Source organism: Bufo bufo, chromosome 8 (assembly GCF_905171765.1).
Source record: "Bufo bufo chromosome 8, aBufBuf1.1, whole genome shotgun sequence".
In the NCBI taxonomy this organism is placed as follows: domain Eukaryota; kingdom Metazoa; phylum Chordata; class Amphibia; order Anura; family Bufonidae; genus Bufo; species Bufo bufo.
This window is the reverse complement of record NC_053396.1, coordinates 57,717,349-57,735,497: the sequence shown is the minus strand read 5'-3', so window position 1 is coordinate 57,735,497 and position 18,149 is coordinate 57,717,349. Positions and strand designations below refer to the sequence as shown.

Genomic DNA, 18,149 nt, shown 5'->3' with positions numbered 1-18,149 from the left:
CCTTAGGAGATCGTGCCTCTGTCCCAGACATCGTGGTCGGATGCTTTTGCCCTCTCAGTACCAGAGACACAGGTGAGGGGCTCCAGACTTCTCAGGAGCATCCACCGAATGTCGAGGCCTCGGCTGTGAGCTGGGCCGGACACCGAACGCCGCCTACGTCACACATATGCGCCTCAAGCGCCGGGCGCGCAATTCTGCTGAAGGCTCAGTAGGCCAGGAGGGAGCCGTCGCCCTGGGACCAGGCCCCGGATACAACCGGAGCGAGTATACCCCACACACCCCTGCCCAGCGTTACTACTGGGACCGCGGGAGGGCAGGGGAACGCCAGGGCAGGGGAACGCCATGGCAGGATGCCAGCGATTTTCTCAGGTAAAGACAATAAAAAAAAAGAAGTCCTTGCCTAGCTTCATCTCCCTGCATACAGGGAGACCTTTCTCTGCCCTGTCCTCTGTAGGGACAGGAAACACTGGTGTTGGTGGTGGGAGGGGGGTATTTAACCTTTCTCTGTTCCTGCCCCTACAGAGGTCAGGGGTCAATCTCCTATGCCGTCGTGATGATGCTATGGAAAAACCGTTCCAAAGTTATTAGATGTCAGATTTGCAAAATGTGGCTTGGTCCTGAAGGTACAAACTAGTTTGGTCTTGAAGGGGTTAAGATACCTCTCCAATGCCATCATTTCACAAGCATCAATAAAATGAGAGATTATTTTGACTGTAATTCCTCTTTCAATGAAAATATCCAAAGGGTCTGCTGGACTTCATAAACAACAAATCTACTTCCGGCAACTGTGATTATAATCTTCTAAATAGTAAATAGATGAAATTAACTGAAAACTAAGGACAAGATTTGAAAAATATAATTTCTATCTTACCTGCAGCTTAGTTTAAATTGCTTTATAATATTACTAATCTTCTCAAATCGGTGAATGTCCCTTTGCTCTTTACATTGATAATGAGAAATAACCTGAAAAACAAAGTCCTAAAATTTTAACCATGCCCAAAATATCCAGAGTGGGGTAAACCCGGCACTTTGTTAAATACTCACCAAAAATGTTGCCCTCTCAAATAATAGAACTTCATCTGCCTCAATAATCTGGGCAAAGTTACGCAAGTTGGATTCAAGCTGCTGGACATTAGGAATGAGCTGGTAAACAATGCTGGACCAGGCCTGAAAACAAATACAGAAAGTATACACAAGAGGAAACTATATAAAGGCTAAGATCCTAAAATGTGCCTCCAAAGAAGAAACAAGGAAAGCATCAAATACCTTGTATAATGTCTCATCCCAAATGGATGTCCTAAAACAGGAACAGTCAAGGGGTCGGGAAAGGCGCCTTAAATCCTCTTCTCGTTCTTTAAATATCTACAAACAAAATATGTAAACAATGTCAGCAAACAATGCTCATTGTCCCACGAAAAATATCTTACAGTTATGAAGCCAGCGCCTGGATCTGAATACTTTTGTAATTGCATGTAATAAAAAAAAATTGTAAAGTCACTGAGTGATTCAATGAAATCTGTATAGATCCACCTGCCATTCGTTCTATTTCTGTCAACCACACTGAGGTGGAAACACATGCTCAGTTCCATCCTTCCTTCCACCAGCTGCAGCAGAAAAGACAGCTCCCATCCCCTGTGAAATGACATACCTCCTGAGCCGACAGTTTGAAATAAATCTAGCAGAACAATTGGAACAATGAATGAGATCTCTGGATCCAAGTGAGGTCTATAGCGGTTTCTAGATTTGTTAGAGATTGTCATGTACTATACTTTACTGGATTATTATTTTTTTACAATAATCATGGGATAATCCCTATAACTCCTTCCAAACCAATGCGACAACGCAGACAAGCCAATAACAGCTTCCTCACTGTAAAAGCCAGTGAGGGAGCTGCAGGTTGGCTCTGACAGGGTTGACTGGACAGCACCAAATCACCCCCACGGATGGACAGAGGACACTAGTGTTTGGCGTCCTCTGTTAACACTACGATTGGCTGGTACGCTATACCAACCAATGACAACACTAGAGAGGCAGAGGGAACAGGACGAATCTTTCTTCATTCATTCTAGTTGGTGACCTCGTGCAAGTAGGTTCTTCATGTCCTCTGTGTTGTGTTAGTTGGCTGGGACTGTTGCACCAACACAGCGACTGTACTGTGGTCTAGGACTGTAGCTATAGATTATTTTAGTAATCCAACGATTAATCAAGAAAAAACAAATTAAAACAATGTTTTCCTTTATAAAAACTCAGCCCCCCCCCCCAATGCCATTAGTCCTCAGCGCTTTGAGCCCCCTCCATCCCATCAGTCCCCCCCCCAATGTCAGGCCATAGTGCGAGCTTACGTGAACTACATCCTGATGATGTGTGTACGTCAGGATACAGTGCAGCACGGTGCCAGCTGGTGGGAGACCATGGAGTGGTGAGTAATAGCAAGCGTATAACTCATGATCCAAGGATTGCATTGAGGATTTTTTTGTGTTGATTATTTAATCGAGTAATCGCTTCAGCCATAATGCGGTCCTGTGAAAGTAAGATTGTCTGGAACTGCTACAACGATCAGTGATTTTTTGTTCATTTGCAGAAGTTTGAGATCCCTGATCCGTACCATCTTCCTATCCCAGGGATATTCATATTTTCTACTGAAATAAACTGCATTTGATCAGAAGCCTTGTCATTGGCTGCCATCAATTGACACCATCTGATATGCGATCCTGGCTAGGGGGGCAGTTAGTCACGGGTGTCTTGAGCTTTATCCTGTGACTACCCCCCCTGTGAAGTGAGTACTTTAACTTTCAGAATTACCAACCTCCTCTTAGGAGATAATTTTGTATCATCATCATCTGGTATAAGGGGGTATTACTTACCACACCTATCTCCTCCATACTCTTGGGAGTGGCGCCTACTATAGTGTTCTCTTTCTTTGAATCACGTCCGGTTGGACCCATTCAGTTGGTTTGGAACCACCAGACTAGTTTCATCCATTACTGGTATTAGTCTGCAGTTAAAGCACATCTGGTTTGTTTCATTTCAAATCCATTGTGGTGGTGTATAGAGCCCAAAATTTTAGAATTGTGTCGATGTCCCAATATTTATGGACCTGACGGTATGTACTGCACTTTTCCAACATGACAGTGATCAAACCACACACATCTAAGGCCACAGTTGCATTTATGAAGAAGTACATGGTGGAAGTGATTCAGTAGCAAAGTATGTCTCCAAATCTAAACCCAAACACCTATGGAGAATTCTGAAGAGACATGTTGAGCTCTCCAACCAGCATCCAGGCTCTAAAAGAGATAGTTCTTGAAGAATAGAAAAAGACAGATGTTGCTATATGTCGTCAACTTGTTCATTGCATGCCTAGAAGTCTTGCTGCTGTCCTTAAAGGGGTTGTTTCATCTCGCCATTAGTAAGGAGAGATGAGACATAGTCCCAACCACCAGCTAGTCAGGAAACAGCAGAAGACTCCGGCGCTCACTGTCACGAACGTATCTGTACGCAGACAGATACCGCACATGACAAGGGGTGGTTAACTTCCGGTTAACCCTTTATAGATACAATTCAGTATACTGCCACCAAGAGTTTTAACGGCACACGAACAGACACGCAGAGCAGGTAATGAACCAGGTACCGCTTGCTGACCGATTGCAATCGTTCAGCCAAGCAACAATCACAATGACCTTTCTCACACAAAATGGTAACGTTACTCTCTTCAGAGACAGGATTCGTTAATTCCTTTGGTTAAAACACGGAAGACTTCGCAAATAAGATTTTTCAATCTTTTAATGAAAGTTAAACGGAAAAACTGTGCATATATACATTTACAGAAAAATGACTATTCTAGATAATAATAATTCAAGGTAATAGTAATTCTTAAGTTTACTTAAGTTCCTATGTTTCAGTCCTTGAAGCCGTTGTGCAATCCGATGGGTATAATATCAGTGGACCCTGAGCACTGACATTCAGAATGCGATACAAATCCAGGTGTTAAGGCAAGGCACGGTTGCCATACGATGCCCTGACAGCATCTAATAAAAGTTCTAAAACAGGAGGTGCCAGCAATTCTGCCCACCAATGGTACGAACGTGTGGGCAGGATCGAGAAGGTGTCAGCAAGGTTTATGACCCAGCTAAGGTCAGCCCAGAATGTCCTTATTCTGGCTGAGCCCACAGTTCTGTGGAACCACTAAATACAGCTATGACATTCAGGTATTAATGACCCTTATGATTTTACAAGTCTAACAAGACCAAACTTGACTCTGCTGGGGCTTCTGGTTCTCCAGAACGGCTTAAAGCTGGCTTTTCAGCCTTCTAAGGGCACAAGAACATACTGTTTGATATCTCCATGATCGCACTGGTCCACGGAGGTTGAATTCGGCCTTAGCCAGTGCAGAATATGCCTACGACTAGAGATATGAAAAATGACTATGTTTGAGTCCCTCAAAGGTTCAATAGGTCGTTTTCCCAGCTCTCTCCGTTTCCCTGCTGTGACTGTAGTCAAAATGTCTGGCTAATGTTATCCCAGGATCCAGTATTTTACGATGAGCCTCGGCAGGGGTGCTTTTGAAGCTCCCATCCTTATCTTTATGACGGGGAAGTGTAATTTAAAATTACTAGGACACAGCTCCAAGCAAGGGAATATTTCTCTTTTAACGGTAGAATAAAGGGGGCCTCTAAGGCTACTTTCACACTAGCGTTCGGAGCGGATCCGTCTGATGTTTCATCAGATGGATCCGCTCCGATAATGCAGACGTTTGCATCCGTTCAGAACGGATCCGTCTGCATTATTACTTAGAAAATTTTCTAAGTCTGAAAGTAGCCTGAGCGGATCCGTTCAGACTTTACATTGAAAGTCAATGGGGAACGGATCCGCTTGAAGATTGAGCCATATAGTGTCATCTTCAAGCGGATCCGTCCCCATTGACTTACATTGTAAGTGTGGACGGATCCGCTCACCTCCGCACGGCCAGGCGGACACCCGAACGCTGCAAGCAGCGTTCAGGTGTCCGCTCACTGAGCGGAGGCTGAGCGCTGGCAGGCGGATGCATTCTCAGTGGATCCGCCTCCACTGAGAATGCATTGGGGCCAGACGGATGCGTTCGGGGCCGCTCGTGAGCCCCTTCAAACGGAGCGCACGAGCGGACACCCGAACGCTAGTGTGAAAGTAGCCTAAGCCTGCGAGTGTGTATTTAAAAAGGGGTCTCTATTTGGAGTACCCTCGTCACACTCACTGTTTCAGTAGCTCCCATTGAGGTGCATGAGAGATACGGAAAAAGCATAGCACAGAAGCTATGCTGTTTCTGAGTTAGGGAATGTAAGTTATATTATTAACCTTACTTTCATGTCATGGGTTAAACACATTCTATGAAACTCAGTTTTGTAAAAATGTGGGATGTTGTTATTGTGTTCAATGAGATATTCATTAAAATCTTACTTTTCAAAGGGGGTGTACTCTGAGGATCTGATATGGGGGTCTGATAGGATCTGATCTGAAAATCTGATATGAGGGTCTGATTTGAGAATCGGATATGGAGATTTGATGTGAGAATCTGATATGGGGGTCTTATTTGAGGTATGATGACATTTTTTTTCTTCTTATTTTCCTTCTCTAAACCCTAGGTGCGTGTTATCATCAGGTCATCTTATAAAGTGAAATATATATATATATATATATATATATATACACACACACTGCTCAAAAAAATAAAGGGAACACTTAAACAACACAATGTAACTCCAAGTCAATCACACTTCTGTGAAATCAAACTGTCCACTTAGGAAGCAACACTGAGTGACAATCAATTTCACATGCTGTTGTGCAAATGAGATAGACAACAGGTGGAAATTATAGGTAATTAGCAAGACACCCCCAATAAAGGAGTGGTTCTGCAGGTGGTAACCACAGACCACTTCTCAGTTCCTATGCTTCCTGGCTGATGTTTTGGTCACATTTGAATGCTGGCGGTGCTTTCACTCTAGTGGTAGCATGAGACGGAGTCTACAACCCACACAAGTGGCTCAGGTAGTGCAGCTTATCCAGGATGGCACATCAATGCGAACTGTGGCAAGAAGGTTTGCTGTGTCTGTCAGCGTAGTGTCCAGAGCATGGAGGCGCTACCAGGAGACAGGCCAGTACATCAGGAGACGTGGAGGAGGGCGTAGGAGGGCAACAACCCAGCAGCAGGACCGCTACCTCCGCCTTTGTGCAAGGAGGAACAGAAGGAGCACTGCCAGAGCCCTGCAAAATGACCTCCAGCAGGCCACAAATGTGCATGTGTCTGCTCAAACGGTCAGAAACAGACTCCATGAGAGTGATATGAGGGCCCGACGTCCACAGGTGGGGGTTGTGCTCACAGCCCAACACCGTGCAGGACGTTTGGCATTTGCCAGAGAACACCAAGATTGGCAAATTCGCCACTGGCGCCCTGTGCTCTTCACAGATGAAAGCAGGTTCACACTGAGCACATGTGACAGATGTGACAGAGTCTGGAGACGCCGTGGAGAACGTTCTGCTGCCTGCAACATCCTCCAGCATGACCGTTTTGGCATTGGGTCAGTAATGGTGTGGGGTGGCATTTCTTTGGAGGGCTGCACAGCCTTCCATGTGCTCGCCAGAGGTAGCCTGACTGCCATTAGGTACCGAGATGAGATCCTCAGACCCCTTGTGAGACCATATGCTGGTGCGGTTGGCCCTGGGTTCCTCCTAATGCAAGACAATGCTAGACCTCATGTGGCTGGAGTGTGTCAGCAGTTCCTGCAAGACGAAGGCATTGATGCTATGGACTGGCCCGCCCGTTCCCCAGACCTGAATCCAATTGAGCACATCTGGGACATCATGTATCACTCTATCCACCAACGTCACGTTGCACCACAGACTGTCCAGGAGTTGGCAGATGCTTTAGTCCAGGTCTGGGAGGAGATCCCTCAGGAGACAGTCCGCCACCTCATCAGGAGCATGTACAGGCGTTGTAGGGAGGTCATACAGGCACGTGGAGGCCACACACACTACTGAGCCTCATTTTGACTTGTTTTAAGGACATTACATTACATCAAAGTTGGATCAGCCTGTAGTGTGTTTTTCCACTTTAATTTTGAGTGTGACTCCAAATCCAGACCTCCATGGGTTAAAAAAATTTGATTCCCATTTTTTTTTTTTTTTGTGTGTGATTTTGTTGTCAGCACATTCAACTATGTAAAGAACAAAGTATTTCAGAAAAATATTTAATTAATTCAGATCTAGGATGTGTTATTTTTGCGTTCCCTTTATTTTTTTGAGCAGTAATATATATATATATATATATATATATATATACACACACACACACACACACACACACACACTCACCTAAAGAATTAATTTGCCTTCAGAACTGCCTTAATTCTACATGGCATTGATTCAACAAGGTGCATAGCATTCTTTAGAAATGTTGGCCCATATTGATAGGATAGCATCTTGCAGTTGATGGAGATTTGAGGGATGCACATCCAGGGCACGAAGCTCCCGTTCCACCACATCCCAAAGATGCTCTATTGGGTTGAGATCTGGTGACTGTGGGGGCCATTTTAATACAGTGAACTCATCGTCATGTTCAAGAAACCAATTTCAAATTATTCGAGCTTTGTGACATGGTGCATTATCCTGCTGGAAGTAGCCATCAGAGGATGGGTACATGGTGGTCATGAAGGGATGGACATGGTCAGAAACAATGCTCAGGTAGACCGTGGCATTTAAACGATGGCCAATTGGCACTAAGGGGCCTAAAGTGTGCCCAGAAAACATCCCCCACAGCATTACACCACCACCACCAGCCTGCACAGTGGTAACAAGGCATGATGGATACATGTTCTCATTCTGTTTTACCTCCAAATTCGGACTCTACCATTTGAATGTCTCTACAGAAATCGAGACTCATCAGACCAGGCAACATTTTTCCAGTCTTCAACAGTCCAATTTTGGGTGAGCTCGTGCAAATTGTAGCCTCTTTTTCCTATTTGTAGTGGAGATGAGTGGTACCCGGTGGGGTCTTCTGCTGTTGTAGCCCATCCGCCTCAAGGTTGTGCGTGTTGAGGCTTCACAAATGCTTTGCTGCATACCTCGGTTGTAACGAGTGGTTATTTCAGTCAACGTTGCTCTTCTATCAGCTTGAATCAGTCGGCCCATTCTCCTCTGACCTCTAGCATCCACAAGGCATTTTTGCCCACAGGACTGCCGCATACTGGATGTTTTTCCCTTTTCACACCATTCTTTGTAAACCCTAGAAATGGTTGTGCGTGAAAATCCAAGTAACTGAGCAGATTGTGAAATACTCAGACTGGCCCGTCTGGCACCAACAACCATGCCACGCTCAAAATTGCTTAAATCACCTTTCTTTCCCATTCTGACATTCAGTTTGGAGTTCAGGAGATTGTCTTGACCAGGACCACACCCCTAAATGCATTGAAGCAACTGCCATGTGACTGGTTGACTAGATAATTGCATTAATGAGAAATAAAACAGGTGTTCCTAATAATTCTTTAGGTGAGTGTGTATATATATATATATATATATATATATATATAAAAATAAAGAAAGTCCGCAGCACTCCTTGAAGTAAAAGAATGTGCAATTTATTCACACATGTCAGAAAAATGACAACGTTTCAGTTCTCTCACAGAACCTTTCTCAAGTCTTGACTTGAGAAAGGTTCTGTGAGAGAACTGAAACGTTGTCATTTTTCTGACATGTGTGAATAAATTGCACATTTTTTTACTTCAAGGAGTGCTGCGGACTTTCTTTATTTGTTTATTTGTCCTGGGTCGAGGGACCACCGCGGGCACCATATAACAGAAAAAAGGAGTGCTGCCTGACCTTTTCTATGGATATATATATATATATATATATATATATATATATATATATATATATATATATATAAAAAAAATTATTTTTTTTCAGGTAGCAGATTGCACACAAGCACAAAACATTTGCCTGTGTGCATCTGACATGACACATGAATATGATTGTCAAGCACTGATGGACATGAAAACAAATGGCTTAGCAATAAATTACTGATGTACCACTCACTAATCTTCTGCTGAGTATTTTGTAGATGGCTCCAGATGATGGAACAATGACCAAGGAAGATTTGCCATCAGGTATGCTGTAGCCCAAAATAGTGGTGAGGTGGTAATACAGAAACCACTCCCTTCTAGTTGATCAGCACAAGAGGTGGAGTTGAAAGCACTCATTGCATTGAGTAATGCGGGTAAGGGAAAAAAAAGTTAACATCTATACAGACTTGTGGTATGCGTTTAGTGTAGCACATGACTTTGAAGCCTGACGGAGCAGCAACTACTTGACCTCTGCAGGTAGGCCTATAAAGAATCCTGAGGCTGTATGACAGCTATTGAACTACTGATATTACCTGCCGTGGTGAAGGTGTCAACACCAGCCAAAAAGCAAACCTTTGAAGCTCTGGTTGATACACACGGCCAAAAAGGTAACATTACTCCCCTTAATGGTGGCTGCCCCATCGGCCATGCCTCCAGTAGACTTACAACTGCCATAGACCTCCAGAGCCAGACATCCCTTTTTGAGAAAAAGGTATGAATGAAGGGAGGTGCCATACAAGGATAAGGAGAGTTGTGGCATGTACACACTAAGGTCTGCCTGCCCCGTTGTTTATTTCCCATGATGGCTGCCTGTCCCATTCAGTGGTCTACAACTCCAAGTGAGGAATGTGTGCCATAGACTTAAAAAACTGAATTGCCCTGGGGTTTCAGAATCCGGATGCAACATTTGTACAGGGAACAGTCTGGTACAAGTGCAAGGCATAACCCTGGAAGCCTACCTAGGAAGTGCACCCTGAGACAATATTACCTGTTCCAGAGAGTGCAGGTGGACTACATATAGCTACCTAATGTTACGCCCTGCCCTGTGAGAGGCCTGAGAAGATCTGACAGACTCGCTACACGTGAGTCTATCTGACAGATTGTTCTGATTCTCTTTGTTGTGGTTTTGGGCAGGATCCCACCTCCCCACAGGTTCTGCTCATAAGTTATTAGTGGTGCTATTTATACCCGCCTCTCACTATAGCCCTTGCATTTTATATTTGTTTCTGGAGTTCTCAGCTGGTGTTTGGTGGATCTCCTGCTCCCCGTCCATCTTAAGCTCTGTCCTATTCCTTCCGTTTTGTTGTTTGTTATGGCTAGGCCTCAGGAAGACGCTGGTTCCTGCACCAAGCGCTAGGAACCGGTTGTCTTTTCTCCAGCTCCCTAGCTGAGGGTTTGTTACAGTTTCAGCTAGGCTTAGGTTCTAGCGCATGAGCACTTCCACCTTTAGGATTTGCTCATGTTGTCAGCAGTCAGGGAAAGACTCAGGGATTGTCAGGTGGTGACCTTTCCCTGTTCCCTAGCTTTGGGGCCTAGCCTGGTGTGTTGTTGCTTTTGTTGTATTTGGTTTGCTTCCCTTCCCTCACCTACCGTGACATCTAAGGTGGGTACTTAAGAATATGTTCTGGTCTGTGTAGACTTGTTCTCGGAATGGCCTGAAGCCTGGCCAGTGACCAAGGCAACTGCTAAAACCAAAGCCAAAAAGTTGATGAGTGAAGTGGTTTGTAGGGATTCCACAGACCATAGAAAGCGATATGGGCACCAATTTTTCAGGTGAACTCATGAGAGAGATTATGGCAACTATAGGGATAAGAACAAGCATTCCACTTGCCCTACCACCTACAAAGTAGTGGCAGGGTGGAACACTTAAACAGCACTCTGAAATGAAAAATTCAATAATACATGGAGAAAATAGTTACCCTGGGTGTAGTGTCTATCTAGTGCTTTGTACTCAGTCCAAGTCACCCCTAGGGGAAAGGAGAAACTGTCGCCATATGAAATACCAGACTGTGGTTTACTGTCTCAGTACATACAGGGACCACAAAAGCATCTAACTGAAACTCATAAAAAGTGTTCATTCTCCCACGCATTTAGTAATTATAAAAAAAAAAAAAACGAGGATGACAGGCAAATTTATAAGATTAGGCAGCGAGATGCCAAACAAGTTATAAGAGCTTCTAAAGCACAGGCAGAAGAGAAATTAGCTCAGTCAGTGAAAAAAGGCGATAAGACATTCTTCAGATACATAAATGAATAAAGGAAACTAAAAAGCATAGAATTACCAAATTAAAAACAAAAGAAGGAAGGTATATGGAAGAAGATAAAGAACTAGCTGACTGCCTCAATAGAATACTTCTGTTCCGTTTTTACAAAGGAAAATGAAGGAAAAAGACCTCAGTTAGGAAGGAAGACTAATTAATATTTTGATGCATTTGTCTTTACAGAGGAAGAGGTTCTAAGTCAGCTGTCTAAAATTAATACAAATAAGTCACAGGGGCCTGATGGGATACACCCAAAGCTATTAAAAGAGCTTAGCGGTGAACTAGCAAAACCATTAACAGATTTATTTAACCAATCACTGGTAACAGGAGTCGTTCCAGTAGATTGAAAATGATCAAATGTTGTGCCCATTCACAATAAAGGTAGTAGGGAAGAATCAGGCAACTATAGGCCAGTAAGCCTGACATCAATAGTGGGGAAAATAATGGAAACCATACTTAAGGAGAGGATTGTGGAACATCTAAAATCCCATGGATTGAAAGATGAAAAACAGCATGGGTTTACTTCAGGGAGATCATGTCAAACTAATCTTAATGATTTTTTGATTGGGTGACTAAAATAATAGATGGCGGAGGTACAGTAGACATCGCGTATCTAGACTTTAGTAAGGCTTTTGATACTGTCCCACATAGAAGGCTTATCAAAAAATTGCAGTCTTTGTGCTTGGACTCCCATATTGTTGAATGGATTAGGCAGTGGCTAAGGGACAGACAACAGAGGGTTGTAGTCAATGGAGTATATTCAGACCATGGTCTTGTTACCAGTGGGGTACCTCAGGGATCTGTTCTGTTCCATATTGTTTAATATCTTTATCATCAAAATGGTAGAAGGCCTCGATGGTAAGGTGTGTCTTTTTGCTGATGACACAAAGATTTCTAACAGGGTTGATGTTCCTGGAGGGAAACACCAAATGGAAAAGGATTTAGGAATACTAGAGGAATGGTCAAAAATCTGGCAACTAAAATTTAAAGGGGTATTCCCATCTTGCTAAATCAGCCTGAGCTGCAGTTACAGCAGAATTCACTTCCTGGTTTCCTGCAGCTAAGGCTGGGCGGGCTTAGGCAGCTAGAGTGAAGGCCGGCCACACCTCCTTATGACATCACACTGAGAACTCAGTCCTTGCGTGCTAGTTCATGTGAAGAGTATGACTCATCAGTCTGGCAGCCTGCAGTGTCTGTGAGGATCCTCCCCCTGCTGGGGAATCATCAGAGAGCCATGTGAAGTGAGATCAGTGTACAGTAACACGTGGCTTCAATGCACAATTTTACACACAAAATCTCAGTCTGATCTTTTACAAACCCATTCTGTGCATCAAAAACTATAATTCCATATTATACATTAGCTCAAAAGCTAGACCAACCCCCACCCACCAGCACTGATGCAGATTTATTTCCATTACAGCTGTACTCTTGTTATGTATAAACCTTACACTATGTATCTTTATAGATGCATATACAGCTCAGCTACATGTGTCTTCTCCAGTCCCCTATCATCACTTTGGCTAAATGGCTTCCTATACAGCCCTGCTACATTTTTATTCTACTCCCCCACTAGCACTGTGTCTGAAAAGCTTCATATACAGCTCTGCTACATCTGTCTGTTTATCTCTAAAACCAGCACTGTGTCAGAACAGCAGCGTATTCAGCTCTGCTACATTAGTTTATCTCTTCCACCAGCATTGATGCTGACCCGCCACATATACAGCTCTGCTACATCTGTCTATTCCCTTCCCCATTAGAACTATGGCAGAACAGCAGCATATACAGCTCTGCTACATCCATCAGCCCCCCCAGGTGCCTCCATCAGCCCCCCCAGGTGCCTCCATCAGCCCCCAATCGTTGGAGGAATTGGTGGTGCATGTAAACAAAACACTCACCCCATCTGAAGTTGTGTCCCGGTCCTCCGCTGGCTCTCCAACTCTGTCCGGACGTCTCTTCCTCCCACGAACTGTTCGGGCGGCCGCGCATACGCTAAACTATCTTTCTTTGTTCTGCGTTGGAGCCGCGCATGCGCAGCTCTATTTTAGACGCGGCTCAAAGGAAAATAGATCAACGCGTGTGCGGCCAGCCGGCGACGTGCGCGCTCCCGGATAGGATGGAGGCCAGCCACTGTATCACCAAGGAAAGATCTGCGCAAGCACGGCCCATGGATGTGGCCGGCGAGCGGCGGCCGTATACATGGGCAGCGCAGATCAACAATGAATTTGAAAAGGAAGATTTTACAGAGAAGAGTAGTTTTTTTTAAATGACATTTTGGAAACAGTTCACTGGGGAGTATACAATTTAATAAAATAGGATGAGGAAGATGGGAATACCCCTTTAATGTTGATAAGTGCAAGATAATGCACCTGGGGCGTAAAAACCCAAGAGCAGAATATAAAATCAGTGATACAGTCCTAACTCAGTATCTGAGGAAAGGGATTTAGGGGTCATTATTTCAGAAGACTTAAAAGGTAGGCAGACAATGTCATAGAGCAGCAGGAAATGCTAGCAGAATGCTTGGGTGTATAGGGAGAGGCATTACTAGTAGAAAGAGGGAGGTGCTCATGCCGCTCTACAGAGCACTAGTGAGACCTCATTTGGAGTATTGTGCGCAGTACTGGAGGCCATATCTCCAGAAGGATACTGATACTTTGGAGAGAGTTCAGAGAAGAGCTACTAAACTGGTACATGGATTGCAGGACAAAACTTACCAGGAAAGGTTAAAGGACCTTAACATGTATAGCTTGGAAGAAAGTCGAGACAGAGGGGATGAGATAGAAACTTTTAAATACATAAAGGGAATCAACAAGGTAAAAGAGGAGAAGAGAATATTTAAAAGAAGAAAAACTGCTACAAGAGGACATAGTTTTAAATTAGAGGGGCAAAGGTTTAAAAGTAATATCAGGAAGTATTCCTTTACTGAGAGTAGTGGATGCATGGAATAGCCTTCCTGCAGAAGTGGTAGATGCAAATACAGTGAAGGAGTTTAAGCATGCATGGGATAGGCATAAGGCCATCTTCATATAAGATCGGGCCAGGGGCTATTCATAGTATTCAGTATATTGGGCAGACTAGATGGGCCAAATGGTTCTTATCTGCCGACACATTCTATGTTTCTATGTTTCACTCCAGATCCCAATTGCATGCAGGGAACACACAATTTGAAACCAGGAGACTGGGTATGACCTTGGAGCCCAGCAACAGTGAACCAGCTCAGGTTCAGCTGGCTACCACCATCTCTGTGAAATTTCAGTTGAAGTACACTTGGATTCATGCTAGCCACTGCAAAAGGATCCTGACCCCAGAAGCAAAGCTGGATACACCTATGGAAAGTGTGCCTGCTGGGACTGATCATACTGCCTCTTAATAATGTGTTAAATAATGACCGGGACAATAGGTTTGGGATTTTGCGAATACTGCAGGATGTACTTCAGGTATTAATCGATAGCTTACATCTTCATTTTCTCTCATCTTGGATTACATTTTGGGGCTTTGGAACCAAAAGTTCAAAGGTATTGCAGATCCCTGTGTGACCAGCCAGTGTGGAGTTGTGAGCTTCCAAGCTAGAATATGTTCTATCTTGGCAGATGGCACCAATGTCTTCCCGGGAGGGATGTCTTTGACCAGGACAGGTGCCACTGTGATCAAGAGAGCAGGATCTAAAATGTACTGGGGCTCCTCCTGCTGGTTGGAGAAATCAAATGACCAAGACAGAGCATCTGCCTTGATATTCTTCTCGGCCAGGCGAAAGTGAAGCTCCAAATTAAAACGGGAGAAGAAGAGTGCCCATCTGGCTTGGCGTTGGTTCTGACGCTGGGCCGTCTGCAGATACGTAAGGTTCTTGTGGTCAGTGAAGATTATCACTAGATGCAGTGCCCCCTCCAATAGTTAACGCCACTCCAAGGCTAGTTTTATGGCCAGCAGCTCTCTATCTCCTATACATTAATTCCTCTCAGCTATTGAAAGAGCTTTGAGAAAAATTCACAGGTAAACATCCCGCCCTTGGAACCTTTCTGTAGTAAAACAGCACAGGCTCCTATGGAGGAGGCGTCCACTTCTAAAAAGAATTGGCTGGAGACAACTTGATGATACAGAACAGGTGGAGAAGCAAAGGACTCAGCCTCAGGAGTCCAGGCTCTGGCGTTCACCACTTTCTTAGTAAGGACAGAGATCGGGGATGTAAGAGATGACAAATTAGGAATGAACTGGCAATAAAAATTTGCAAAACCTAGAAATCGCTGTATGGCGTGAAGATGCTGAAGGCGGGGCCAGTCCATTACTGCATTCAGTTTTTCAGATACCATCTGCAGGCCGGCATCAGAGATGATGTATTCGAGAAATGGTAAAGAAGACTTCTCAAAAATGCATTTCTCGAGTTTGGCATAAAGTCTATTCTCTCTCAACCGCTGTAATATTAAACGTACATGCCTATGGTGAGAGGTCAAATCTGGAGAATAGATCCATAAATCGTCCAGGTACAATATCATGCACACAGAGCAGATCCCGGAAGATGTTGTTTACCACCTCCTGGAATGCAGTGGGAGCATTGCACAGACCAAAGGGCATGAAGGGATTCTCGTAGTGACAGTCACAGGTGTTAAAAGCGGTCTTCCACTCATCGCCCTTGCGAATGCAGATAAGGTTGTATGCACCACGCAGGTCTAATTTTGTAAAGACCATAGCTCCCCAAATCCTGTCAAAGAGTCCAGAGATTAGCAGAAGAGGGTATCGATTCTTGACCGTGACCTTCTTTCAAACCTCTATAGTGATAACTCATAAAAATAGTTATCACTTAACATTCCCCGGATTTCTACGTTATGTTGGCATAATTTTGATATTTTGGGGGTGATTTATGACCAGATATACGCCACTTTTGTGGCGTATATCTGGAGCAGATTCTGTTGCACGCCATTGTGTGGCAGAATCTGCGACTTCTTCCCCGCTTACGTCAGGACTAAAAAAGTGGCCTGGAGGATGGCCAGCAAGTCCGTCTCATTCATCATTTTCTACGAATGGTTTAGGCATAGAAAATGGTCTAAATGTAAGACAGCAAGGAAGCTATCTTACATTTAAAATCAGCGCTGCCCATATTGTACCAGGTAAACATATTCTTGATAAAGTCAAGCAAACAACAAGGAACGGAAGGACCCAAAAAAGATGCAGGATGTGTTCAAATAGGGGAAACCTGCAAAACCTCTCTTGTGCATAAAGGATAAAGGGCTGCATAAAGGATTGCTTCACAGTTTACCAGACATCCATGCAATATTAATTTTATCCTTTATGCTCCCTTTAATTTTTCCACATTATTACTTTCTTATATAGTCCACACAGATTACATATTCACTTTTCACCAACAACTACATACTAATTTCTGGAAAGCATGTGTCTGGTCAGACATGCCCTTGCCACCGCTTAAAATGTCCATACAGGTGTGCCGTTTCCAAAGTGAGGTCACGTCTTGGGGTTTTCTATTGTTTAGTGACCTCAGGATTTTTTTTATACATGCAACATGGCACCTGAAATCCATGTCTGCTGTGTGCCCATACAGCAGGAAACAAGCACATACGGTATGGAGTGTCAGGAGAATATGGGTAACCAGTCGGTGCAGAAAGTCCCACACTATTTTCCCACTAACTCCTAGGATGGTAGGGGGTCATTCTGTGGTTTCAACCTGGGTGTCACTCCCTTCGTAAACCCAGAACTTGTGGGTGTACCCACGTATCACCGTTTATTCACATGAATTACTGTATCAAAATACTAAGCCGAACTCAGCTTCATGCCTCATTAACCATCTGAGAGGAAGTGGACAGATGGGAACCAGAAGACCAGTTATGATGGAATGAGCAGTTGAGTAGGGATTTTTTCACAGGTATAGCTAGCGGGAGTGCGTAAAAAAAATAAAAAAAAATATTTAAGCTCTATTCAATCAGTGCAGTTGGACACAGTTTTTGTGTGTTCTAATATCAGTTTGGGCTAAAAAAATAAATAATACACATTAAAAATGTGCATCAAAACTGCAGTGTCAATGAAGTCTCATCTCCCTCCTTTTACTCCTAGCTGTTTATGATGATCCATCTGCATTTAACAAAACTACCGGTAATATATGCATTTATATAATAGCCTTTCTACTAACCAAGTCTCTTTGGTCTTCTTGTACCAAATCCATCTTGTGAACCAAGCAAAAGACCTTTGCATCAGGGGAGTTCTGGAGAATGGCTTCCAAACAAGACTGATAATAATGCATGTCCTTCTCCAGCTCTCTACTCTCAACATCAAAGACATAGATGAGGACTTCAACATTGCGGAATATGTTGTCACGTTGACTGGTAAAATAGTTCTCCATAAATGTATCCTGACTGTTGATTTAAAGAAAAAAAATGTTATAGAAGCAAAATGTGAAAGTATCCACATTGTGGTAACACTTACAGTATATAAATTCAGATATAATCTGCCCTTCTCACCGTCAAGTCAACATCTTGTGGCAGAAAGCCACACTGCACAAAGTGCAAAAACAAAATGTGAGGATTTTTGTTACATGACATTTTTCAAAAACACTATAGACAGTTTATAGACAATAGACAAACAAACCAAAAAGAAACACTGGCGAGCCCTTTAATTAATCACGTTTTCCAAATACTAAGATATGAAAAAAATATCATTTTTTCACAGCAGAAAAAAAAATGGAAACAAAAGCAAAACAAAAATAGCATAAAAAAAAATGGGAATTGTTGAAAAATAATGTCATAACTATAGTTAACCATTAGTTATGTATGCTAATTACATGATACCCCTGTGGAATAACTCTTATTATAAAACAAACAACACAGCAGTTGACCATTATTTAAAAAGCATATGGAAAAGGGATGGCGAAAGAGGAAAAGTGCTTGAAATTATATTCAGAAGCATTTTTACAGGTCTACTTTCTTATAATACAGTACAAAACAGTGTTGTAAATACAGTTTGAAAGCACAAGAGCTTCCCGCACTGGGCAGATGAAACAGTAATTTACATAATGCGA

General features: G+C 43.4%; 1 protein-coding gene across 1 annotated transcript in view; it reads right to left on the bottom strand.

Moving 5' to 3' along the window:
• Window positions 1-18,149, bottom strand: part of LOC120977225 (ras-related GTP-binding protein A) — a 119,334-nt gene that overhangs the window by 50,494 nt on the left and 50,691 nt on the right. The window contains exons 5-8 of the mRNA XM_040405057.1: window positions 17,265-17,487; window positions 1,267-1,362; window positions 1,045-1,167; window positions 872-963 (exon numbers count right to left, since the gene is read on the bottom strand). Coding sequence (XP_040260991.1) covers window positions 872-963; window positions 1,045-1,167; window positions 1,267-1,362; window positions 17,265-17,487 — 534 coding nt within the window. The remainder of the gene's footprint in view (window positions 1-871; window positions 964-1,044; window positions 1,168-1,266; window positions 1,363-17,264; window positions 17,488-18,149) is intronic.